We start from the raw sequence: 27,087 nt of genomic DNA, 5'->3' as shown, positions 1-27,087 counted from the left end.
CCCTTTCTTATGGCAAGCTTAAATAGGTTCAGTAGAGAGAATTTGCTAACAAGTCACAAGTTCCATGGACTATAATAATAGTTTTTAACATGCTTTTTGAATGACTACATCATCTGTACCGCACTAACACAATTATCTGTAAGATCCCTCTGTTGAGCAGTGAATTTCAAACACAAATTTAACCACACAGACCAGGGAGGTTTTTCCAATGCTTTGCAGAGAAGAGCACTTATTGGTAGATGGGTACAACTTTTTTGAAGCAGACATTGAATATCCATTTGAGCATGGTGAAGTTATTAATTACACTTATCAATACACCCAGTCACTACAAAGATACAGGCGTCCTTCCTAACTCCGTTGCCAGAGAGGAAGGACACCGCTCGGGGATTTCACCATGAGGCCAATGGTTCTTTTAAAACCATTAGAGTTTAATGGCTGTGATGGGAGAAAATGGAGGATCAAGAACATTGTAGTTAATTCACAATACTAACCTAAATGACAGAGTGAAAATAAGGTAGCCTGTACAGAATACAAATATTCCAAAACATGCATCCTGTTTGTAACAAGGCACTCAAGTAAAACTGCAATAAATGTGGCAAAGAAATTAACTTTATGTCCTGAAAAAAAAGCGTTATGTTTGGGGCAAATCCAAGACAACACATCACTGAGTACCACTCCATATTTTCAAGAATGGTGGTTGCTGCATCATGTTATGGGTATACTTGTCATTGGATGTTTTGTGATAAAAATAAACATAATAGAGCTAAGCACCAGCAAAATCCTAGAATGCTGTTCATCGACTACAGCTCAGCATTTAACACCATAGTACCCCCTCAAAACTCGTCATTAATCTCGACCCCGCCCTGTGCAACTGGGTCCTGGACTTCCTGACGGGCCGCCCCCAGGTGGTGAGGGTAGGTAACATCTCCACCCCACTGATCCTCAACACTGGGGCCCCACAAGGGTGCGTTCTCAGCCCTCTCCTGTACTCCCTGTTCACCCATGACTGTGTGGCCATGCACGCCTCCAACTCAATCATCAAGTTTGCAGACGACACTGCAGTGGTAGGCTTGATTACCAACAACGACGAGACGGCCTACAGGGAGGAGGTGAAGGCCCTCGGAGTGTGGTGTCAGGAAAATAACCTCACACTCAATGTCAACAAAACAAAGGAGATGATCGTGGACTTCAGGAAACAGCAGAGGAAGCATCCCCCCCATCCAAATCGACGGGACAGTAGTGGAGAAGATGGAAAGTTTTAAGTTCCTCGGCGTACACATCACGGACAAACTGAAATGTTCCACCCACACACAGACAGCGTGGTCAAGAAGGCGCAGCGGCGCCTCTTCAACCTCAGGAGGCTGAAGAAATTTGGCTTGTCACCAAAAACACTCACAAACCTTTACAGATGCACAATTGAGAGCATCCTGTTGGGCTGTATCACCGCCTGGTACGGCAACTGCTCCGCCTACAACCGTAAGACTCTCCAGAGGGTAGTGAGGTCTGCACAACGCATCACCGGGGGCAAACTACCTGTCCTCCAGGACACCTACACCACCCGATGTCACAGGAAGGCCATAAAGATCATCAAGGACAACAACCACCCGAGCCACTGCCTGGTCACCCCGCTATCATACAGAAGGCGAGGTCAGTAGAAGTGCATCAAAGCTGGGACCGAGAGACTGAAAAACAGCTTCTATCTCAAGGCCATCAGACTGTTAAACAGCCATCACTAACATTGAGTGGCTGCTGCCAACATACTGACTCATCTCTAGCCACTTTAATAAGGAAAGAAATGTATCACTAGCCACTTTAAACAATGCCACTTTATATAATGTTTACATACCCTACATTACTTATCTCGTATGTATATACTGTACTCTATACCATCTACTGCATCTTGCCTATGCCTTTCGGCCATCGCTCATTCATATATTTTTATATACATATTCTTATTCATTCCTTTACACTTGTGCGTGTTTAAGGTAGTTGTGAAATTGTTAGGTTAGATTACTTGTTAGATATTACTGCATGGTCGGAACTAGAAGCACAAGCATTTCGCTACACTCGCATTAACATCTGCTAACCATGTGTATGTGACAAATAAAATTTGATTTGAATAGATGAAATTCTGGTTGTCTGCTTTTCACCAGACACTGGCAGATGATTTCACCTTTCAGCAGGACAATAACCTAAAACACAAGGCCAAATCTACACGAGATGCTTTCCAAGATGACATTGAATGTTCCTGAGTGGCCTAGTTACAGTTTTGACTTAAATCTGCTTGAAAATCTATGGGAAGACTTGACAATGGCTGTCTAGCAATGATCAACAACCAACTTGACAGAGCTTGAAGAATTACAAAAATAATCATGTGCAAATATTGTGTAATCCAGGTTGGAGACTTAGGCATACTGGAGGTCGTGTGCAGCCCTCCTTGGCCAGGTCCTTCAGTATGCCTTTTAAAGAGGACTTCTCTGTGGAGCTGCTCAGTCCCGGAGGTAATACGTATATGCAAGGAAACACTCATACCAATTTTTCCCCTACCATTTTCAGTAATAAAAAAAACATCAAGAAGTGACTAGCATCTAGCTAACAGATTGGAACTGAATCCCATGGGCATTGGGGTGTTTGGGCATTGGGGTGTCTAATCAACAGTATACAGTGCATTTGGAAAGTGTTCAGACACCTTGACTAGTTCCACATTTTGTTACATTACAGCCTTATTCTAACATTGATTAAGTGAATGTTTTCCTCATCAATCTACATACAATACCCCATAATAACAAAGCGAAAACAGGTTTTTATAAAAAATATTTAAAAAAGAAAAGACTTGAAATTGAGCTCAGGTGCATCCTGTTAACTTTGATCATCCTTGATGTTTCTACAACTTGATTGGAGTCCACCTGTGGTAAATTCAATTGATTGGAAATGATTTGGAACGGCACACACCGGTCTATATAAGGTCCTACAGTTGACAGTGCATATCAGAGCGGAAACGAAGCCTTGAGGTTGAAGTAATTGTCCGTAAAGCTCCGAGACAGGATTGTGTTGAGGCACAGATCTGGGGAAGGGTACCAAAAAATGTCTGCAGCATTGAGGGTCCACAAGAACACAGTGGCCTGCATTTTTAAATGGAAGAAGTTTAGGAAGGGCCTTGGCGGTTCCAGAGCTGGCCGCCCAGCCAAACTGAGCAATCGGGGGAGAAGGGCCTTGTTCAGGGAGGTGACCAAGAACCCAATAGTCACACTGATAGAGCTCCAGAGTTCCTCTGTGGGGGGACTGGGGAACTAGTCTGGATCGAGGGAAAGATGAACGGAGCAAAGTTCAGAGATCCTTGAAAACCTGCTCCAGGGTGCTCAGGACCTCAGACTGGGGTGCATGTTCGTTCACCTTCCAACAGGACAACAACACACACAGCCAAGATAACGCAGGAGTGGCTTCGGGACAAGTCTCTGACTGTCCTTGTGTGGCCCAGCAAGAGCCCGGACTTGAACCCGATCGAACATCTCTGCAGAAACCTGAAAGATAGCTGTGCAGTGATACTCCCCAGAGCTTGAGAGGAACTGCAGAGAAGAATGTGTGTCATACCCAAGAAGACTCAAGGCTGTAATCGCTGGTAAAGGTACTAGAACAAAGTACTGAGTAAAGGGTCTGATTTACTTATGTAAATGCAAGATTTCATTTATTAGATTAAAAAATATATATATATTTAAGCAATTTTAGAAATTGGCAGTAACAAAATGTGGAATAAGTCAAGGGGTCTGAATACTTTCCGAATGCACTGTAGTTAGGCTAGCAATTGTTGTTCATTTTCTCTCTCGAAATGGCTATATTTCTCTAATTGCAGCTTGATGTTGGCTAGTATTTATTCTACAAATATTTTCCTCCTAGAAGGTGTCAGTGACGAATTGGCCAATCTACAACTGGTACGCAAGTGTCTGAAATGGACTCCGAGTGCTCATGACAGTTAGGCTTAGTTGTAAGGAATATTGCCTCAGTCCTTTACCTCGGCCGGTCAACACAGAGATTGGAATGGTACGTGTGTGTATGTGTGCGTGCCTGTGTGTGTGTGTGTCGTTAGATTAGTGCAGCTCAACAGGGTGGGTTTCATGTCTCAGCAGGTCACAGATGATCAGATTAACTGGAGTAGGCAGGGCTCACTGGATTACCAGCCCAGCCTACTGGGCTACAGCATAGACCTGGGAGGCAAGAGAGTTGTAAGAGCATTGAAGACACACACACAAATCCTATCTCTATGTTGACAGGCAAGCAGAACACAAACACACAGCTCTGTAACATACATGCACAAAAAAACTTGCCCTCGCTCTTAGGTCTGGACGCTCCCTCATAACTCGTCCACAACAATCCAATGTCAGACAGTCCTCTTTCAACAAGCACATAAATTAGACTTGCTTTTAGTCAGAAAGACTGTGTGTATATTTCTGCTGTATCTCAAGGTTCATCATTTGTATTAAGTGCCACCCTGCTATTTTCAAGCTGTGTTCTTTCACAGAAACTGTGTGTGTGCTCAATATTCTAGGCAGAACCTCACTCCGAATACACTCTCTCATTGATGTTACAGTCAAAGAATTAGAATGAGTTGGTGATCTATTTCTGATGCATACACAGTACTGCCTGCCACACTTTTATACAACGCCCTCTCCCCAGATGGAGAGGTGTGTTTTTGGGAGTGTGTGTGTTTTGTGTGTGGGCCCGTGGTAGAGTGACCCCTGCTGAGGAGTGTCCCTACACAGATGACACTGTGTCTGCGTCTGAGAGAACAGGAGGGGGGAATTATCACCACCTATCTTTCTCACTCACTCGCTCTCCCTCCCTCTTTCTCGCTCTTCTCTCCTCTGTAGTGGAAAGCCAGGAGGCTTGGGAGGCTCTTTGCCACACTCCTGGGGTAATCTCAGGCGTGTCAGCGGTAGCACCGCTCGCCCATCTCTAGGATTACGGGTGTTGAAACAAAGGCATATGTAATTACCGCCGAGACAACACTGTAATCTAGTAGGCAGCGCGTGAATGTAACGGGAGACGTGTGTGTGTGTGTGAAAAAAAGCAAAAACAGTCCTTTGATCCATAATTTATTTTTGTTAATAGTGGCTCATTTGTGTTGTCGCATAATAGCCTTATGATGAGACTCGCCAGACATGTAGGCCTTATACAAAATGGGCAAGGTTTGTTACAGATATATCTACCGTTTTCTTTCTTCTTTGATTTGTACTTTTGACTATTTCTATGATGTAAGAAACTAAGTTAAAGGAAACGCTAATAGGTATAGTTCATCTTCTCAAATGTCAAGATTAAAAGCCATAGGATATCATTTCAGTATGGAAGTACAGCATTTCAATTAGTGCTTATTTCCTTTTAGAAGAGCTGTGTGCATGGAGCTGAATGCCTCAACATGAGAGCCATTTGCAGCTATGGTGCTCAGTACTGCTTACGGATGTCATGGCACCTTGAGTAGTATTCATGGCTAAGGTGAACCTGTTACAGTGGGCTTGAGTGGAATAGGGCACCGGAAAGGGACACCACTACCCCTAAGGAGGATGAAGGGACCTCCTGTCTGTGTGCATCCAGCAATGAGAACCCTTCTGCTTTCTTTCAAAGTGGTGTCGGGACCTGCTTTTTCCGTAAGTGCCCATCCTGTTGGGTTCTCATTGCACAAGGTTTTGCTAAAATGTCACACCTGACTGGGAATAAGGTTGACATGCCAGCAGCCATTAATGCCCAGAGAGAGACCGAGAGATGGAGAGCAAGACCTAGAGAGAGGAAGAGAAGAGGCCACCCGGCCAGGTCATTGGAGACACAAGCCCCTCTGATATGGTGTAAAGGGATTACAGATATTCCCTGCTTCTTGTCAGAGAAATTAGTGTCAGTTCTCACAGCGAGCAAAGTCGTCGCCGGGGAGAAGGACAAACAGATAAAGAGAAAGGACTTTGTGTTGTCCGAGTTTCTCCGGAGGTGCAGTCATCTCAGGAGTTGTGGTGGATGTCTCTGGAAACGCAAAGGCATGAAGAAATCATGTTTAGCGTATTAACTGTAACATACAGAGAGATGCCTAGCCCGTGGCGTTCCACTATGTCTCACCAGTGCCTCATTTTCCTTCTTTTTTCCCCCGGTGACTCTTCTCCCTTGATTGAAATGGCATTAGGTCTTATTGGCCTTCTCATCTGTCACTCTTCTCCAAAAGGCCATTGATCCTGGCTGTCAGGATGGTGATAATGTCATAATGTGGGTTTCAGCTATGCGAACCCTGTACAGCGCCTTTCTCCTGAGGGTGAATGAGTAGCTTGTGTCTGACCCTAGTCACACAAAGAGAGAGAGAACCCCACCACTTCCCTCCATAACGAAAGCCCCCTCTCATTCACCAACATAATCTCTCTTCCCCCGAAGCCATGTAGATCTAATTGAATTTGTCACATGCTTTGTAGACTAGACTAATAGTGAAATGCTTACTTACAGGTCATTTTTTCAACAATACAGAGTTAAATATAAGATACAAAATGTTATAAAACATAAATAGTGACACAAGGAATAAATACACAGTGAATAATGAATAACAATAACATGGCTACACATAGGGAGTAGAAAATAACAAGTAGTACCAGTACCGATTATGTATGCGAGCAAGAGTTTGAATGATGGACTGAGAGGAGGGGGGGGCTTTGAACCCCTACCACCCACATAACGAGAGGTACCGCCATGCCACCCAGCCTTCCCTGAATTAGGGTCTAGCTTTACTTTTTACATTTTTTTTGCACCTCTGTCGGCTCAATGGATGGTGAACCTCTGTCTCGGGCGAGGCAGAATAGAGCCCCATTGAAAGGAAAATGCAAATGGCCAGTAGTTAGCGGAGGCCTCAACTGAATCGCCGTTCTGCTGCCCCTGGTAAAGCGGCCCTCTGTGCTGTGCCACCCACAGACACGCAGTCATCAGTGTCTCGATTCAGTGCACAGCTGATTGAGAAGGTGGGGGGGTCGGAGGTATTTTTTTTTCTAGGCAGGGGGGGCCAGTACAGCAGCAGGCAGCCACAGTGTTGCCTTAAGGGTACATGTTTTTCCCGCCTCACCAAGGCCTCGTCGAGGGCAGCAGTGTCGTTCTGGTTTTGGTAATGTAGCACAATGCTATAGCTACAGCAGGCATCGTACAGTGTACTCGTAGTCTTGCTTGCCCCAAACTCACAGCAGCTGTGGGAAGAGACTAACTAGGCTAGTTTATTATTGAGATCCTTGAGGGAAACAGCTTTGGGTCCATTTGACTACCCCAATATGACAAGGTTAAAGGGACAACATGATTGAATGACTTGCCATGATTTGATCACAACATGCATGTGAAACCCCCCCCCCAATTCTCGGTGTTAAAAACTTTGGATACACATGGGCAATTAATAGGTGTAATTAGCCTCCAAGGGGACAGGCCTAAATGGGTTAAGTGAGCATAATCCTAATCTGTTCATGAAATTACAGGCGTTCATCTGCGTCTCCCTGGGATTAATCTAATGTACATGGGCTGTTCATAGAAACTCAGTTGGTTAGGGAAGGGTGACCGCTAACTGGGTAGAAAAAGGAAGGGTTGGTCTCCCTAGAGCAATCACTTTAAAAGTGGGTGGCAAGAAAGCCTGGTTCTGTGGTTAAATATATAAAAAGGGGCCAGCATTTAGTAGTATTATACTCCCAGCCTCATTGTCATCGCTTTTCAAACCCCTAAGAGATAATTATCTTCTTAACCCTATTATATTATTAGGCCTAGTATCACAGGTTAGCTAGATGCATAGATCCTTGACTTGGTGCTGAAATTTTGAAACAGAACAGAACGATGTAGCGTCTGAAATGGACTTGTTTAACGGGGTAATCATGTGCCTCAGGTTTCAAAAGCCCCTTTTCATAAATGCGTGCTCCGATGTGATGGTGAGGATGAATAGATTCTTGCTCCGTCAGTGTGGGTGGTTAAGACAACGGGGCCTCTCTCTATTCCCCCGCTGGGCAAGATAACATCTGACTCGAGCTCTAATGACAGTCTCTCTCGCTCAGTTTTTCATCATCTGAGACAGGCAGCTTTTTAGCGATGTCATTGTTACACGAGGAACGCTCCGGGGCGCTCTCCGGCAGCTCTGCTCAGAGAGTGGAGCCAGCCAGAAACGCTCCTCTAGTCTTCTCATCTGCAGAGTCAGTGGCACGACTCCCTCTGAACAGACCGACCCTGCTTGCGTCATCTCACGTGTGCTTACTGCATAAGTGTACTACCCAGCATCGCTGTGACTTAGAGAGCCAGTGGGCTGTAAGTTAATTAGTACCTGACTGAAAAGGACCCTGTGATTATCATTTAATAACGCTTGTTAAAATTTACACCGCTCCGTCAATGCTAATAAGCAGAAGTAATGTGGAGGGAGAGCATATTGACCGCTGTGCACCACACTTATGAATATAACCCCATCCTTTCTAATGTGTCAAATGAAACGCTCTCACCAAGTGTTTTTTATGGCTGCTTAACTCCTCCCTCAAATGGTGAGTAACGATGCTCAAAACTGGCACCGAATGCATTGAATCAATCACGACACTGGCTGCAAAATGTCACAAAGAAAGCATTGTTGTCATGTGGCTTGTTTCTAAACAAGCAACCCAGGATTTTCTGAGTTTTTCCCTGACCACAGAAAATAGGCTATAACTAGGTTCTGGGGTTTGGTCCAGGTGGTCACGGCCCTACTCATGCGTGTGATTGTCAGGGGTCACAGCACTATCTAATGCCCTTCAGGCCATCGTCACAGGGAAGGCATCCAAAGCTCAGCCTCAGCAGCACCACATCCCCCATCACTCTTCCCCTCCCAGCAGTCGCCATGGAGTCTGTCTGCCTAGAGTGGCGTCAGTGAGAGAGGCTCTGATTGGTTTTGACACCTCTCAGGCTCTTGGCTGCGAGGCGCAGCGATAACATTATTCTTTGGCTGGGGATGGAGTGGAGAGGAGGAGGAGGAGGAGGGATATCCTGTGCCAGTAGAGAAACTGAGGAGTACAGTGCAGCACTGGCACGAACCAGCTGTAGAAACTGAAGGGGGCGTAGAGTGCAGCCCAGTGGCACCCCATCCGACGGGTGACTTGACTTCCCCCACACTAAACCAAGACCTCTGTGCCCCTCCACTAGGGAAAATTACATTCATATCCTGAAATATGAGTTATTTGAAGGATAGGCCTGATAGAAAAGGAACACAATCATGCACTATGTTTTATCCACCGAAGCAAAAAATAACTCTGCATTAATCCCGTGATGATAGATAACTATCAGTGTTTGTTTTTAACAGTGTAGCCTACTTTGCCCCAGACTTGTCTTAGTGATGATTGTATGATGGGTTTAGTACTTATAATCATATATCTAGCTATAGCTAGTTTCTTACATAAATAAGGCATACCTTCACACATACAGCTTTGTTGGCCTCAGCTCGGCCCTAGGTTGGTCTTCTATGCCTAACTTCATGTCCCAAATCAAATCAGTGTGAATGGCTGCTCTTAGTTTGATGCTCTCACTGGTGCTTTTGTATCACAGTGGGGTAGAAAACAAGCACTTTTCATCAGGTTTCTATTTTCCTCTCGGGCTGACAACACCCGGCTGACCAGCGTGATTACATGTTATTTGTTCTGCGGACTCCCCGGGTCCAATAACCCCTCCTTGAATAAAGGTCCGCTCATGTTCGTGACCGGAACAATAAACTGGATGTTGAAACGGGGGAACCATAAATAAAGTGTGGTTCAGATTTACAACCACCCTTACAGGGTTGATGTTGACATGTGATGTCAAGAAAAATATTCTGTAATCTAGAATGCGGTCCACTTCATCTTCTCTGACATGTTGCCTTGGCTAAAAGCAGAGGCGTCACGTACCCATTATTTTAGAGTGTTCACGAAGTACGTGAGGATGGAGGGGGGTGGTACTCCTTTCGGGAAGTTGGAGAATTTCTTTTATTTTTCAAACATCTGAAACAGCTTTTTTCCCACAATCTAGAGCCATAATCATTATGCAACCTTGCCAGCAGACATGCCAGCTAAGATAGTTAGAAAAGCTACTCTGACTTGATTTATAACTAGGTATGAAGTTGGGAGATAGGTTCCAAATCTAGCTAGCTAAAGCCAACTTCATAAAACTGCTATGTGGCTAGTGTTGCAGAGACACAACAAAACATTTGTTTTATTTGTGTGTGTCACTCTACACCCTATCTCCTCCATTGAGTATCTAGCGTCTTGCCTAGGCATCCCTTTGCTCTGTGCACCTTGGAAAGAACCACTTACTAGGGACAATGGGGTGTGGGGGGGTACTCTTTGCCTGGTCCAGTCAGAGGGCACGTTCCTCAAAATACCACTGATAGATATTTTTGTAAATAATTATGATACTATGTGGGCTTAAAAATATATATATTGTAATTTAACGTCTGAGAATTTTTAAAACAGGACAAATCTGAGGGAGCACGTGCCTTTGCCCTGTATGGACATGACACCACTGGCTACACAGATCCCTTCAGCCTTCATTTAGTGTATGTTTAGCGGCTCAATCCAAAATAATCACAAGCAAAACACGTCTAAGGTCATCATTAGGCTCATCCTAACATTTACTGCAAACCATACAATATTGTTGTTAGCATACTGCAGTAGTAACCGCAGTGGAACTATTTTGGAGGTCAGCGCCAGCTAGGCGGCGTGTGCATGGAGAGCGGCTGGCTGTATGCTGGTTTGTCAGTGGACTGGTAGGGAGGTTGTCCTATTTCAGCATAGACCCGTGACTGGGGCGTTGATGCTCTGCTAATTGGGTCACTGCTCTTCCCTTACTGCCTGGTGGTGTTGAGGTGAGGCATTTCAACAGCAGGAGATAGATACCGGATGCTTCAGATTTATACATCTGGTGAAACATCTGGCGCCTTGTTCCATCTCTGGCGTCATTATCTTGCTAACACACGTTGAAGCCAAAGCCACACATTGTAAGGTGTTAAAGATCCTTTATTGAAGCAGTTAGCCATCAAGCGCAAACCTTTGAACTCGCTACTCACAGCCCCACCGGGCTGCTGAGGCCAATACGCACAACTTCTCGTCATTTGATATTAGGATCCCCATTAGCTTCTGCAAAAGCATCAGCTGTGAATATCAATGTCCCCCTCAGTATTCAATGTATTGAAGACTGTCTGCATATGCCTAACCTCTGACCATATGCCTAACCTCTGACCATATGCCTAACCTCTGACCATATGCCTAACCTCTGACCATATGCCTAACCTCTGACCATATGCCTAACCTCTGACCATATGCCTAACCTCTGACCATACGCCTAACCTCTGACCATACGCCTAACCTCTGACCATACGCCTAACCTCTGACCATACGCCTAACCTCTGACCATACGCCTAACCTCTGACCATACGCCTAACCTCTGACCATACGCCTAACCTCTGACCATACGCCTAACCTCTGACCATACGCCTAACCTCTGACCATACGCCTAACCTCTGACTGACTATACGCCTAACCTCTGACTGACTATACGCCTAACCTCTGACTGACCATACGCCTAACCTCTGACTGACTATACGCCTAACCTCTGACTGACTATACGCCTAACCTCTGACTGACTATACGCCTAACCTCTGACTGACTATACGCCTAACCTCTGGTTTATTCATAATCTACGGCTTTAGTTTAGCTGCGCCGCTCTTGGTTTCCTTTAGGCACGTTCTGTATTTCTGTTGTGACAACCCGATCAGGGTCTTTAACTTGTGTTAAATAAAAAAAATTAAAAAATACATTTTCAGGGCCGATGTACGCGGGAGAACTGCAAATACCTCCACCCCCCGGCCCACCTGAAGACCCAGCTGGAGATCAACGGCCGCAACAACCTCATACAACAGAAGACTGCAGCAGCCATGATGGCTCAACAGATCCCTTTCATGTTCCCTGGCACGACCATGCAGCCTACCATGGTGAGTAACGATGGTGACAACTATGCGTTACTACCCCCCATGTGTCCAGTTGTTTATTTCTCTCTTTTCTCTCTACATCTCTCTCTCTCTTCTTACTCTATCACTTTCGGGGTCTCTCCCTTTCTCTCTTCCTCCATCCAACCTCTTCTCTCTCTGCCTTTCTCTCCCCCTGCCGTCTCTCTCTCTCACCTATTTAACATTTCTGTCCCTCTCGGTCTCCCATCTTCCCCACCCTTCTCGCCCCCTATTTCTCGGTAGCAGTCGTTTCCTATTAGCCAGGGGCTGGGCTCCAGCCCGGGGCTAAGCTACGCTCCCTACCTGACCCACATGACCCACAGCATGGGCATGATGCCCAGCGAGATGCTCCAGCCCAGCACCCATAGTATCATCGTCCCCGGCAGCCAACCCTGCTCCATGCAGAGCTCCTCCTCCAACCAGAAGCTTCTACGCACGGACAAGCTGGAGGTACACCACCACTAACCAATAACAATACCAGAAATCATAGTATATCGTAGTATATTAGCAGTTAGGAGACATCACAAACTAACCAAGTACAATACCAGGAGTTAGGAGAGCCGGCCTCTGGGCAGTCACGATACGAGGAATCAAGAGTTTGCCCTTCGAGGGGGTTGGGAAAGCCTCTCCATAATTATCTTACGACACCATCCTTACCCACCTAGGTTGAGGTGGAAGTTACCCCTTATCACAGATCTTATTTTACCTAGTCCTAACCATTAGAGATATAAAACTTATATTTTACATACTCCCTTTCCACACACCTTTACTTTAAAAGAATAGATCACTTAAAGAACTTGAGCGCTGGCCAACAGAATTCTATACCTCACCGTTGATTAACGGGGCGACAGGTAGTCTAGTGGTTAGAGCATGGGCCAGTAACCAAAAGGTTGGTGCATCGAATCCCCGAGCTGACAAGGTCAACCTGTCGTTCTGCCCCTGAACAAGGCAGTTAACCCACTGTTCCTAGGCCGTCATTGTAAATAAGAATTTGTTCTTAACTGACTTGCCTAGTTAAGTAGATTTTACATTTTTATTTTATTTAAGATAGATGAGATTATTTCAATGGGGGTTTTGTTTATACCAAAACAAAGCACCGAGGCAATTGTGAGTTAATGAAAACAAAGAATATCCTTGTAAGGATGGCAAGCACAGACAGACCTGGGAGTGTAGGTGTATTGTGTGTTTTCCACAAAGTACCGTCACTTAGCAACAGAGCGATGTGGTTGCTAATGAGAGGCCATGTTCCACTGAGGAATGGGGACACTCCCACACTAAGTGAGACTGTTTACCGCCTTCTGCGTGTTTGTGTGTGATCTCTCCATGCTTTGTGTGTCTTTGCGTGTGTGTGTGTTTGCGTGCTCGTGCGTGCGTGTTCTCCCCACACTTAGTGAGTGTGCGGTGTTATGTTTTACATCCCAGGCTGTGAGTGAAGCCCCCTGTGATTGACTACACCCAGGCTTTGAATAGATAAACACCTCAATCTGTTCATTATTCAGTCCATAGTTATGAACATAATGAAATGTTGTTGAAATGTTATTGGTATGTGTATTATATGGTATGATATATTAAGCTAATATTTGTGTGTCTATATCTGTCACTGTGCATGTCTGTCCATTTGTGTGTGTGTGTGATTCTGCGTGTGTCTGTCCATGTATGTACGTGTGCATGTCTGTTTGTCCGTGTGCACCCCACCCTCGTTCCCAGGTGTGCCGGGAGTTCCAGCGGGGCAACTGCGCGCGTGGCGAGACGGACTGCCGCTTCGCTCACCCCAGCGACAGCCCTATGATTGACACTAGCGACAACACGGTGACCGTGTGCATGGACTACATCAAGTCACGCTGCTCCCGGGAGAAGTGCAAGTATTTCCACCCGCCGGCCCACCTGCAGGCCAAGATCAAGGCTGCGCAGCACCAGGCCAACCAGACGGCCGTGGCCGCGCAAGCTGCTGCCATGGTGAGACCCTCCGCCGCCCTCACAGCATGTAGAGTAGTGAGCACAGCACTAAAGTAGGTTTGCAAAAATCTGCTAACTTTTCCAAATTCCCTGGTTTTCCAGAAATCCTTGTTGAAATATTCCTGAAGTCAGGAGGGAATCCTTGAACTGTAATTTCTGGAAAACCTTGGACTTTTGGGAAAGTTACAAGACTTTTGTAGCCCCAGCAATGTCAGACAGCACACCTGACAAAGGGCCAGATCAAAAAATATCATTTCTAATGTTTATAATATGTAATCAACTATAGACGACTAGTTTGGTAGAGTACACACACTAGAATCTTCAAAAGTTCTACTTTACACATCTAGAAAAGAACACAAGTACATAAAATGTGGAGCACTGCTTTATTATTCCATAGAGTTTTTATACCACCTCCCTAGAATACTATTTTGGACGCTTCTATACAATTCACGGAAATGTGACCACTCAACCCACACTTGGGTCATTGTATAGGCTCTATAGTTATCAGGCTTTAGAGAAGGTAAAGCGAATGTATATCACGACCACAACAGTCTATGTCTGCGTCCCAAATGGTACACTATTCCCTATATCAAATGGTACACTATTCCCTATATAGTGCACTACTTTTTTTTACCAGAGCCCTCTGTTCAAAAGTAGTGCACTATATAGGGAGTAGAGTACCATTTGGAACGTGGTCTATTATTAGCTTCAGGCTAGGAGCTCTTTTATTCACCCTTGATCATACATACAAAGACAATGCCCGTCCTCCTCTCAATGATAACTGTAGCTCTCTGCAGATCAGTACAAATTGAATCAAGAGAGATGGATGAATGCGAGGCCAAACTGACATTAGGGCTCTGGTTGGTCCACTCCCTCATTATTGGACCGTCCCCCTTCAGTAAGGCAGCGAGAGAGGCAGGCAGGCAGGCAGCGAGAGAGGCAGGCAGGCAGGTAGCGAGAGAGGCAGGCAGGCAGGCAGCGAGAGAGGCAGGCAGGCAGGCAGCGAGAGAGGCAGGCAGGCAGCGAGAGAGGCAGGCAGGCAGCGAGAGAGGCAGGCAGGCAGGCAGCGAGAGAGGCAGGCAGGCAGGCAGCGAGAGAGGCAGGCAGGCAGCGAGAGAGGCAGGCAGGCAGGCAGCGAGAGAGGCAGGCAGCGAGAGAGGCAGGCAGGCAGGCAGCGAGAGAGGCAGGCAGGCAGGCAGCGAGAGAGGCAGGCAGGCAGGCAGCGAGGAGAGGCAGGCAGGCAGGCAGCGAGAGAGGCAGCGAGAGAGGCAGGCAGGCAGCGAGAGAGAGGCAGAGAGAGGCAGAGAGAGAGAGAGAGGCAGAGAGAGGCAGAGAGAGAGAGAGAGGCAGAGAGAGAGAGAGAGGCAGAGAGAGAGAGAGAGAGACTTTGGTAGTAGGACTTTCACTTGGCTGTGACCCTCCCTCCCCCTCTCTATACTCCGTGTCCACATTGGTCCGAGTCAGTGGCTGTTGAATGGGCAAACTTGGCTCTGTCTTGCCCGCTGCCATCACTGCTCTCGCGCTGCTGTCTGATTCCATGGCATCGTCCAGCATGCTTTTCGTCTCATCAGCTTGCTCATCCATCGCTGCTTGCTCTCTAAAACCCCAACCTCACCTCCACTGATACTCGGTGAAAAGATGACTCGAGCACATTTAGGGTCTAAAAGAAAAAGGACATAAACAATAGGAAAACACACGTCATCCAGTGCTGAAGACATGATTATGAGTTAATGACAACTCGCGCTCTGTTTCCTTAAGCTGGTGTGACCTTAGATAAGATATTGGGGCGACGTGGCTTATGGTTTACCGGAGGACAGAGAGCTTTTTAGTCAGCTCTATGGGAGCATTTCCCCACTGCAATTCTCTCAATAAATGTATCATGAACTATAAAGCCATTGCAATGTATTGGCACAAGGTACAGTAAGTTAGATACTGTTTTAGTTTTTTATAAAGGAGAACTTATGTATATTTCTTATTTTTATGATAGGATAGGAGCAGGAGAAAGAAACGAGATCCCTCCCGAAGGGGGAAGCATATGGTTCCGGAAGCGAGAGGGTTAACCACTCGAACAGACTCTTGTCCTAAGTTAGATACGGTTACGGGCACTGAAAAGTTGTACCATAGTACAGTTTTTTTTTTGTGACAAACTATCAAAAGGAGACCGAGTGCCATGTTGCTCATGCATTGTGTCACTTTTTAGTGCCCGCAACTGTACCAACAATACATGTATCATGAGCTTACATTACCCAAAGATTTGTTCATCTGGAAATATACCCCAGACAGAAGTTTATACTACATAAGATTATAAACAACAGGTGGAGGTGGTTAGATCCTGCTATGTGTTGAGTTTTAGGCTATACATTTACACTGAGGTGTCATTTGATTTAATTTAGCTCCATTTTGTCTTCCATAGCCTGTTGTGTCGCAAGTTGAATGCTGTCATCATTTGCTCCCCCCCACCCCCGATTAAAAAAAATAATATTTCTATCCCCTCCTCCGTTTGCTCCCATTAACATAACATTTCAGTCGAAATTTAACACTGAATCTGAGGTGTATTCATTTGGAATGATCGGTAACACTTTATAAAATATCTAATACCTTTATAAAAGGTACATTAATGTAAAGTGTGACCGAATAATCTTAGTATTATCCTACACATAAAGCAAAGGCTTGTGCATGGCCTAGTCATCATAAATGCTTTGGTTGTCCCATCGATGTTTCCTTTGTGCAATGTCATCGATTGGTTTCATTCAGAAGCCTTGCTAAAAAAACGTAAGTTTTTTTATCTTCTTCAAATGTTATTGCATTGAGCAAATATATCTTTTTTTACTGTAGAATCCAAGAGGAATGTAGAATAAACAGAGCTCCACATTCTGTGATGACTTTCCTAATAAGGGCTAGAGCAAAGACTAGGGTTTTTGGGTGAGAAATGTATGTTGCACTCACATCATCTTCTGTCAAGGTGGCCAGTCACACCAAAGCACCAAAAACAGAGCCAACAATATTCCATACAGCAGATAGTGTACAAGTGTTTTTTTATTTATTTAACCAGGTAGGCTAGTTGAGAACAAGTTCTCATTTACAACTGCGACCTGGCCAAGATAAAGCAAAGCAGTGCGACACAAACAACAACACAGAGTTACACATGGAATGAACAAGCGTTTACACTGTGTTTACAGAAGAGGCCGAATCCTACCTTTTTTTAGATCTGTGAACATAACTCAAACTTTCACGTAAATCACGATGTCAACTGGAGATTTATGAAAAATGTTGACTTATGCGCACAGATCTCAAGTTAGGATTTGGCCCAACTGAATGTCAATTGTTTATATTAATAATACCCCAAGATATTTTGATACATAGATTGATTAGATAACTGATTTACTTGTAAAGACGTAACTAGCTTTACAGAACTAATAACTGCAATCCAAATAGTTTGTTTACTTCATAAGTGCATTTGAAAATCTTTGTATTTCTTAAACTTTATAACCAAAGGTATAGTAGATGCTTTTTTTGTACAAATTCAGAACTTTAGCGATATGTTTCTTTAAACAAACAACAAACTATTTTTTGTTTATGTGCATGCCTATTGTTTTGTACGTGGTATACTGCATTCAGATTATTTTGTTTTTGTTTTTCCTTCTCACCTATCCACAATGCAATGCTGTCCCCCATGACGCACCTCTGCTTGCTGTTACCTGTATGTTAATACGCTTGACTCCCATTGGCCCACTGCCATCATGTGCTCGCTGCCTGCTATTTAAAGACTCAGTCGACTGCCAAAGCAATGAAGCGACCCCTCGAGGCAACTGTAGAACTGGTACTTTGACCTTTCACCTTTTGCTTTGCATGTAGCTTCTTTAATGTACTGTAGCAACTCACAATAATTTTAATTTGGCTTTTTGCTGTTTTAAATGCCCAAGTATTTGTATTATGCAATTAATATCCACCAATATGATTATTGTAGTTATTCTTTTAGTATGCTTTACATTGATTGATCGTATAACAACAATGAGAATGTTAATTCCCAAGTATCAATTTGTTTGTTACTGTAAATCATTGTTTTATAATTGCCTTGCTAGATATCGTGTGTAGTTCCTTCATTGTCCCCATGTGGTTATTTAAACCTAAGTTGCCATTGTGACTTCTGTTGTAACTTTGTGCTGTTTTGTAGCTAGTAGCCACAAAAGACCCAGAGAAGCAGTGTGATTTCTCGTGTTATAGTATAGAGAATAGTCATGTGAATGTAGTCATTTTTGAGGCCTCCGCCTCGTTGTATCTAACGTCTCCTCGTCCCTCCCGTACAGGCTTTCCCCCACGGCTGCCTGCAGCCCCTACCAAAGAGACCAGCACTTGAGAAGAGCAACGGGGCCAGCTCACTTTTTCACCCCAGTATGTTGCACTACCAGCAGGCCTTGGCCAACGCACAGCTGCAGCAGCAGACGGCTTTCTGTGGCTTTCCCACAGGTAAGGAGTACACCTGCCCACAACACATGCACATGTACCTGCACACAGACACGCATGTAGGCACACACACACCTATACACATTTATGTACACAGATACACACCCATGTAGCATGTAGAACACAAGCTGGATAGAGCTTCCCTAACTTTCCGTTTCCCCATAAAAGCATCAAAGGGCAAAGTTCAAGTATATAACCCTTAAAAGGTTTCACCAGGTGAGCTTGTGAGGAAATGGGATATTCCCCATATTTTCTCCAAAAGTTTGAGGCCAGTCTCTCTTTAAACCAACAGTGTGATCAACCGCTTTTCCTCAAGTTGAAATCAAGTTGTTATGGGCCCTGTTCAAAGATTGCAATTGGAATTGGCTCGCAAAACTACCTCTAACTTCCTTCATACTGGACGCAGAGACATACAAATGGTATCCATGAGTTCATCTCACTCTGGAGAAGTAAATAAAGGTATTCATTGCCAAAATCCCGAACTATCCCTTTAAGCCTCTTGTGGTTGAGACTACCTTCCCATATCCCTCCCTTCCTACTCTTTTCTTTAGTGTTATCATCCTCCATGGCCTTTACACCCTTCCTCTCCTTTCCCAGTGTAGGAAGCATGTTCAGAATGCTGTGTACACACCACACATGGGTTCAATTGATATCGGTTTCTCTTGGAATACTCTAGCTGTGCTTAATTGAACCAAAAGTGCAAACGCTGCACATCTGGCACTCCAGATCCAACTCATAAAGTAATTTGAAAGAAGACATACTATTTGAACCCAGGTCTGATTCGTTCTCACTGCATGGTCCAAGCATCCAGCCCTTAACCTTCTCTAGCCTGATCCCAGAAATGTGTGTGCTGTCTTGCCAGCTCCTACTGCTGTGACAGAGACCATAGGAGTTGGGAAGATGGCACACACATATCTGAGGCTAATAAACCTCTGACACTTAAAAAGTTTCATTTGTAGTATGTGTGATCTTACCTTCCCACCCCCAGAACATTATTTTTTTCATGATTTATTTACAGACCAGACTTTTTTCCCTCTTTTTTTCAAAATGTAACCTTTATTTAACTAGGCAAGTTAGTTAAGAACACATTCTTATTTGCAATGATGGTCTACCCCGGCCAAACAAGGACGACGCTGGGCTAATTGTGCGCTGCCCTATGGGACTCCCAATCACGGCCAGATGTATGGCATAAGACTACAAATGGAGTCAAACCGCACAGTGCATTCATACCAATTGCAGGCTTGTGAAATTTGTTTAAAGGCATGTTGTTTATATAGCTAGCTACCAAAATCTCTAGCCTGGTCCCAGATCTCTTTGTGCTCGCTTGCCGACTCCTATGGTCAATGGCATGCCATACAGTACAAACCGATTTGGGACCAGGCTACAACCAAACTCTCTGTCTCCTCTTTAACATGTTTTTCTCCTCCCCTTATTAACCCTCTGTTCACTCTCTTCCACTGCATGATCACACAGGGTCAGTCTTGTGCATGACTCCTGCTAGCAGCCTTGGTAGGTTCCTTCCTTTCCCTTTTTCATTCTCACTATGCTTTTAAAGGAATAGGGTGAAGTTGCCCCTAGACTCTGATCTTGGGTCCCCACTAATGTTTAAGGTTAGGATTGGGGGAGGAGAAGCTGATCCTAGATCTGTACCTAGGGGAAACTTCACCATGGAGCCTCTTTAAATTGGGGGGAGAGCGGGAACAGGCCGGGAGATGTAAGCGATTACAGGTGACACAAAGTTCATGGATGTTGTGACACAGTGAGAGGCACAGTTGTAGAACATTGGGCTAGAGTGCATGATTGTTTTTACTGAAAAGCGCCACAAAGTAATGCAAAGTGCTGCGAAGTCCTACATGTCAATTTGAACTCACCTGTGAGAGATGATTCTCAATTAGGATGTAATATATTTTGTTATGAAATGTGAAGTGTTATTCTTAACATTATCAATATTACTAGTATAAAAAAAATGGCATTCCAAATGAATTGTTTGTTGAAAAGTAGATATTGTGTTTTTTACTGTGCTGTGTTGATCCCAGAGAAAAATAGAAAGAGTGTGAATACAATTGGTAGAAAAGCTCTCGATCTTGATGGGGCTCTAATTGATTTCTAGTTAATCTCAATCTTATAATACCACTCATCATATCTCACTCAGTCCTCTGGGAACAACTGATTGTGGGTCCACATTTCCTTACTTGTGATTGTAATTCAGCTTTTTCTCCTCTTTTTTTTTTTCTCCCATGCTTTCTCTCGCTTTTGCATTGTGATGCGCACACTGCTGGGCTAACCTAACGATGGCTCGCCCCTCTGTAATATGCATCATGCCCAAAAACAACAACAACCAAACAATCAACAACACCCGTTGCCATGGTTACCACACTGGCTCCACTGCCTACCTGTTCATTGCTTCCATGGCGCCCCCCCCTTCCCGAAAAAGTACCCATGATGTACAGTGCTACGCCTGCTACTATCTCTGCAACAACAACTCCTGTCACAAGTGTCCCCTACGCAGCAGCAGCGCCAGCCAATCAGGTTTGCTCATTTTAAAGCTTTTTCATCCAGTCCCAGAGCTCTAAATAAGTGCTTGATGACCATAGTCCATAGAGCTCATCTTTTATAATTTCAATTGAACTAGTCAATTTCTTTGTGTGTCCTCTATCCAACTCTATGGCTGAGCCCAACCTCCACATCCTTCAATTAAATTCACATTTTATTGTCCCAACAGGGAAACTCATTCATACTCTAAGTCTGCTACTGTGGTATTTCAATGTCTGCCACAGGTGTCAGAATGTGTTGACTATTATTTCAGAGGACTACTGTACAAGTATATGTTTAGTAATTTATTGGGCATGTTTCACAATGACCCAGTGAAGCACTTATTCAGAGCTCTCACATTTGCAAATAATAGTTGTTGTCTTGTGTTTCATTAGATCCTAGGTTTTGTTTTGCATGTATGTTGTTTTTCATCCACTTTACGTTGTCAAGTTTTCCTCGTCAAGTTTTCCTCTTCACTTGCGTTAGAAACATCACCTGTGTGTTTCGTGACACGCACGCACATACACTTTTTTTCCATCTAAAAAAACCTAGCCACTCCATCTCCATCCACCATGTTGGCTCCTGTCAGCAAACACAGCTTCACTCTCTGACTTCCTGTTCTGCTTGGCGGTGATGGGTGAGGACGAAAGCCTTGAGGAAACTGTCGATCCAGGGTGGCCATGTCTGCTATATTAGTGTTACAAGAGACAGGAAGGACGTCTCCGGAAAGGCCTAAAATGGCTCCAGATAAGCACAGTTACTAGTTAGACTCATGGCTCTGTGTCAGCAGGGGCCGGGAAGGTGCAGTTGGGTGCGGAAGTCAGGTGACGCGCTTGCACACACACACAACTCCTTTTAAACCTGACAATTACAGCGCACTGCCAGGTGGAGCGCCCGCAGCAAACAAAGCAGTCCTCCCATTAACCCCACTTAGAAAGGCCTTGAGCGGTGGCCACGTTACAGGCTTGATGAGATTTGATTTACATCTCAGTGGTCAGTGAGCTTTCCCGTAAATGTATTGGACTGATGACGTCGATCCATGATCATCAAGATTTCTGGTTGTGGTGAATCATCATTATTTCACACTGTTCCCTCAAATTGGTTTATATTGAGAGATTCTCAGTGTAGAAAGTTGTTGGTTTTCACATCATTACACATTCAATCCCAGGCTTTATTTGGTCAAAGAATAGACCGGAAAATGCACTCTTACACATCATACAGTGCGTTCAGAAAGTATTTATACTCCTTGACTTATTCCACATTTTGTTGTTACAGCCTGAATTCAAAATGGATGACCAACCACACTAGTATTATTACTAGCACATTACCTATTATTGCTGCCTGTAATGTTTTATTATTGTACAGTCGTGGCCAAAAGTTTTGAGAATGACACTATTAATTTTCACAAAGTGTGCTGCTTCAGTGTCTAGATATTTTTGTCAGATGTTACTATGGAATACTGAAGTATAATTACAAGCATTTCATAAGTGTCAAAGGATTTTATTGACAATTACATGAAGTTGATGCAAAGGGTTAATATTTGCAGTGTTGACCCTTCTTTTTCAAGACCTCTGCAATCTGCCCTGGCACGCTGTCAATTAACTTCTGGGCCACATCCTGACTTGATGGCAGCCCATTCTTGCATAATCAATGCTTGGAGTTTGTCAGAATTTGTGGGGTTTTGTTTGTCCACCGCCTCTTAGGGATTGACCACAAGTTCTCAATAGGTTTAAGGTCTGGGGAGTTTCCTGGCCATGGACCCAAAATATTGATGTTTTGTTCCCCGAGCAACTTACTTATCACTTTTGCCTTATGGCAAGGTGCTCCATCATGCTGGAAAAAGCATTGTTCGTCACCAAACTGTTCCTGGATGGTTGGGAGGTTGCTCTCGGAGGATGTGTTGGTACCATTCTTTATTCATGGCTATGTTCTTAAGTTCTTAAGCAAAATTGTGAGTGAGCCCACTCCCTTGGCTGAGAAGCAACCCCACACATGAATGGTCTCAGGATGCTTTACTGCTGGCATGACACAGGATTGCAATTCATCTGATCACTCTTCATAACATTCTGGAGTATATGCAAATTGCCATCATACAAACTGAGGCAGTAGACTTTGAAAATTAATATTTGTGTCATTCTCAAAACTTTTGGCCACAACTGTAGGCCTACTATTACGCATATGTCTCTCCACCCTTTTCCTCAAAACTCAATAAGCAGTCCCACTTGCTATTTATCATTCGTGACTAGCAATTTCCTACATATTGTTCTATTTTTGGACCATGACCAGGGAGAAAAATGACTTTCCCCTTTAAAGCTTTTAATGATTACCTTAGAAACACACACCCATCGCCATTTTGTAGCCTCTCCCTATCGCACGTCTCAAATGGCACTCTATTCCCTACAGTGCACATACAGCCGTATGAGTCCTGATCAGTGATGTAGTGCGCTATATAGGGAATAGGGTGCAGTTTCGGACGCATCCCTAACATCACACCACCCTCAGAGTAGCACATCTGTAAGGTTTGTTGTTCTGTAAGGTATTCTGGTGAGGCAGCTGACGATGAGATTGCGAGGTGCGTGTCGGGGAGGACACATGGCACACACAAACACACGCAGCCTCCCAGTCTCAGATGGCGATGGTGTTGCTTTGTCCAGTGTGTCTGAGTAGAAGAGAGAGGGGCAGGGAGAAACTGAGGGAGGGACCACTTTTAATGTTCCAATGTGGATCTCGTCATCATCACTGACTCATCATCGCAGTGAGCTAGTGAAACACATGGCTCTAATCATAATGCATGGACACTAGCTAACAGCTGCGGGCTGTGACTGTGTATATGTCTTACAGGAGCTGTAGAGACAGCCATAGCCTTCCCCTCACACGCCCTCCCTGTCTGCATCCTGCGTCCGTCCCTCGGGCTTTGATCAAAAGTATTGCATTATACAGGGAAAAGGGTTCCATATGGGGGACAAACCTGAATCCCATATCAACCCCTAACCCCTATGTACTTGTGTAGATCTAAGCGGAGTGGATAAGTATAAGCAATGGATAGGGATTCAGGGTATATGCCTTCAGTCCAGACACAACCCAGCTACAGTATTACATGAGTTGTCTATCTATAATATATCATATACATTGTGTTTTCACAGTAAGATTTGTAATAGTTTGGTTTGGAGTAGCGTGTTTGACATAGGTGAAGTGCACTGTGCACTTTAAAATAACTCTTTAAAAGAACTCTTTTAAAGGCCCAGTGCAGTCAAAAATGTGATTTTATAGTGTTTTATATACAAAAATAAAGGGATAGAGCTTCCTGGCTGATGTTTTGGTCACTTTTGAATGCTGGCGGTGCTTTCACTCTAGTGGTAGCATGAGACGGAGTCTACAACCCACACAAGTGGCTCAGGTAGTGCAGCTCATCCAGGATGGCACATCAATGCTAGCTGTGGCAAGAAGGTTTGCTGTGTCTGTCAGCGTAGTGTCCAGAGCATGGAGGCGCTACCAGGAGACAGGCCAGTACATCAGGAGACGTGGAGGAGGCCGTAGGAGGGCAACAACCCAGCAGCAGGACCGCTACCTCCGCCTTTGTGCAAGGAGGAGCAGGAGGAGCACTGCCAGAGCCCTGCAAAATGACCTCCAGGAGGCCACAAATGTGCATGTGTCTGCTCAAACGGTCAGAAACAGACTCCATGAGGGTGGTATGAGGGCCCGACGTCCACAGGTGGGGGTTGTGCTTACAGCCCAACACCGTGCAGGACGTTTGGCATTTGCCAGAGAACACCAAGATTGGCAAATTCGCCACAGGCGCCCTGTGCTCTTCACAGATGAAAGCAGGTTCACACTGAGCACGTGACAGACGTGACAGAGTCTGAAAACGCCGTGGAGAACGTTCTGCTGCCTGCAACATCCTCCAGCATGACCGGTTTGGCGGTGAGTCAGTCATGGTGTGGGGTGGCATTTCTTTGGGGGGCCGCACAGCCCTCCATGTGCTCGCCAGAGGTAGCCTGACTTCCATTAGGTACCGAGATGAGATCCTCAGACCCCTTGTGAGACCATATGCTGGTGCGGTTGGCCCTGGGTTCCTCCTAATGCAAGACAATGCTAGACCTCATGTGGCTGGAGTGTGTCAGCAGTTCCTGCTAGAGGAAGGCATTGATGCTATGGACTGGCCCGCCCGTTCCCCAGACCTGAATCCAATTGAGCACATCTGGGACATCATGTCTCGCTCCATCCACCAACGCCACGTTGCACCACAGACTGTCCAGGAGTTGGCAGATGCTTTAGTCCAGGTCTGGGAGGAGATGCCTCAGGAGACCATCCGCCACCTCATCAGGAGCATGCCCAGGCGTTGTAGGGAGGTCATACAGGCACGTGGAGGCCACACACACTACTGAGCCTCATTTTGACTTGTTTTAAGGACATTACATCAAAGTTGGATCAGCCTGTAGTGTGGTTTTCCACTTCAATTTTGAGTGTGACTCCAAATCCAGACCTCCATGGGTTGATAAATTTGATTTCCATTAATAATTTGTGTGATTTTGTTGTCAGCACATTCAACTATGTAAAGAAAAAAGTATTTAATAAGAATATTTAATTCATTCAGATCTAGGATGTGTTATTTTAGTGTTCCCTTTATTTTTTTGAGCAGTGTATATTTCCGCACTATGAGTTTGGAATAATTCTGTGAAATTGCGAAGATGATGATCATGCTCTTTTAGCTGAAACCAGTGAGCTTGGGACAGACACAGCTGTAGGCTATTTGCGCAAGGGATAAGAAGCAGTGCTTGACTTGGGCATGAGCTCACCGGAGCTGAGTACCAACACCTCAAATGTTCTACTGCTTGAGCTCCTGTTCCTCTTATAGAGTATTAGCTAAAAGGTATTGTGAAGCTCCTAAATATAAACAGTACCAGCACACAAAATGGGTACCGGAACTTATTTCAGTCGAACTCCAGTACTGATAAGAAGTAATCGGGTAGGCCTATTTTGACGTTTCCACTGCATTTTTCCCCCTTTCATGCTGAGTGATTATCGAAAAGGGAGAGAGCTGGAAAGACTTTTTCAAAAACATTGAGGAACAATTGTAATTCTCAATGGATGTAAAAACAGACTTTGTTTGCTTGCTGTTTGAGCTCAAGAACACATTACTTTGAGAAGTTCCACAGGTCATTAATGGTGGTGCGTTAAGCCAATCAGAAATACTATCAGATCCCCAAATGGGCAGATGTATATGACTACATTTGCGTGCAGGCCAGGTATCCTATAGGCCAACTTCTATGTGTGCGCGTCCTTACTCAACATTGACAGGAGCGGTCCAAACAAAAGACACTAACTCAATTGAAAAAAAAACGGGTAAATGGAATGAAATTAACCAGAACTTGTTTCTTACAAGTGTATGTATGAAAAGCTGTGCACTCTTGTGCACTCTGCAAACAATGTGTCCACTCCGACAATGATAACGGGAAGACTGGAATAATGATATTGAATGGATTAACAAAAATTACCATAACAAAGTAACATACATTGTAGATTAGAAATTATAGGAATTAATGATAAATGTACTACTGGTGATATACAGTACCAGTCAAAAGTTTGGACACACCTACTCATTCAAGGGTTTTTCTTTATTTTGACTATTTTCCACATTGTAGAATAATAGTGAAGACATCAAAACTGTATATAAATAACACATATGGAATCCGGTAGTAACCAAACCAAAAAATGTGTTAAACAAATCAAACCTTTGCACACTCTTGGCATTCTCTCAACCAGCTACCTGTAAAGCTTTTCCAACAGTCTTGAAGGAGTTCCCGCAAATGCTGAGCACTTGTTGGCTGCTTTTCCTTCACACTGCGGGCCAACTCATCCCAAACAATCTCAATTGGGTTGAGGTTGGGTGATTGTGGAGGCCAGGTCATCTGATGCAGCAGTCCATCACTCTCCTTCTTGGTCAAATAGCCCTTACACAGCCTGGAGGTGTGTTGGGTCATTGTCCTGTTGAAAAACAAATGACCGGAAATGGCGTTTTGCTGCAGAATGCTGTGGTAGCCATGCTTGTTAACTGTGCCTTGAAATCTGAGTAAATCACTGACAGTGTCACCAGCAAAGCACCAACATACCATCACACCTCCTCCATGCTTCACGGTGGGAACCACACATGAAAAAATCAT

General features: G+C 44.6%; 2 protein-coding genes across 12 annotated transcripts in view; one reads left to right on the top strand and one right to left on the bottom strand.

The window, feature by feature from the left end:
* LOC139532104 (putative nuclease HARBI1) overlaps nt 1-27,087 on the bottom strand; it is a 203,731-nt gene that overhangs the window by 73,737 nt on the left and 102,907 nt on the right. The window lies entirely within an intron of this gene.
* Nucleotides 1-27,087, top strand: part of LOC139532103 (muscleblind-like protein 2a) — a 77,751-nt gene that overhangs the window by 39,373 nt on the left and 11,291 nt on the right. For 2 of the 11 annotated variants that reach the window (XM_071329247.1, XM_071329248.1), the window contains exons 3-9: nt 11,792-11,959; nt 12,218-12,424; nt 13,682-13,930; nt 17,697-17,750; nt 18,238-18,397; nt 19,868-19,903; nt 20,829-20,923. In XM_071329247.1, coding sequence (XP_071185348.1) covers nt 11,792-11,959; nt 12,218-12,424; nt 13,682-13,930; nt 17,697-17,750; nt 18,238-18,397; nt 19,868-19,903; nt 20,829-20,923 — 969 coding nt within the window. The other 9 variants (XM_071329250.1, XM_071329255.1, XM_071329253.1 and 6 more) reach the window with 9 other exon arrangements.

The sequence above is a fragment of the Salvelinus alpinus genome, chromosome 10 (assembly GCF_045679555.1).
Source record: "Salvelinus alpinus chromosome 10, SLU_Salpinus.1, whole genome shotgun sequence".
NCBI lineage: Eukaryota > Metazoa > Chordata > Actinopteri > Salmoniformes > Salmonidae > Salvelinus > Salvelinus alpinus.
Note: the sequence above shows the minus strand (reverse complement) of the source record. Positions and strands in the feature narration are given on the sequence as shown.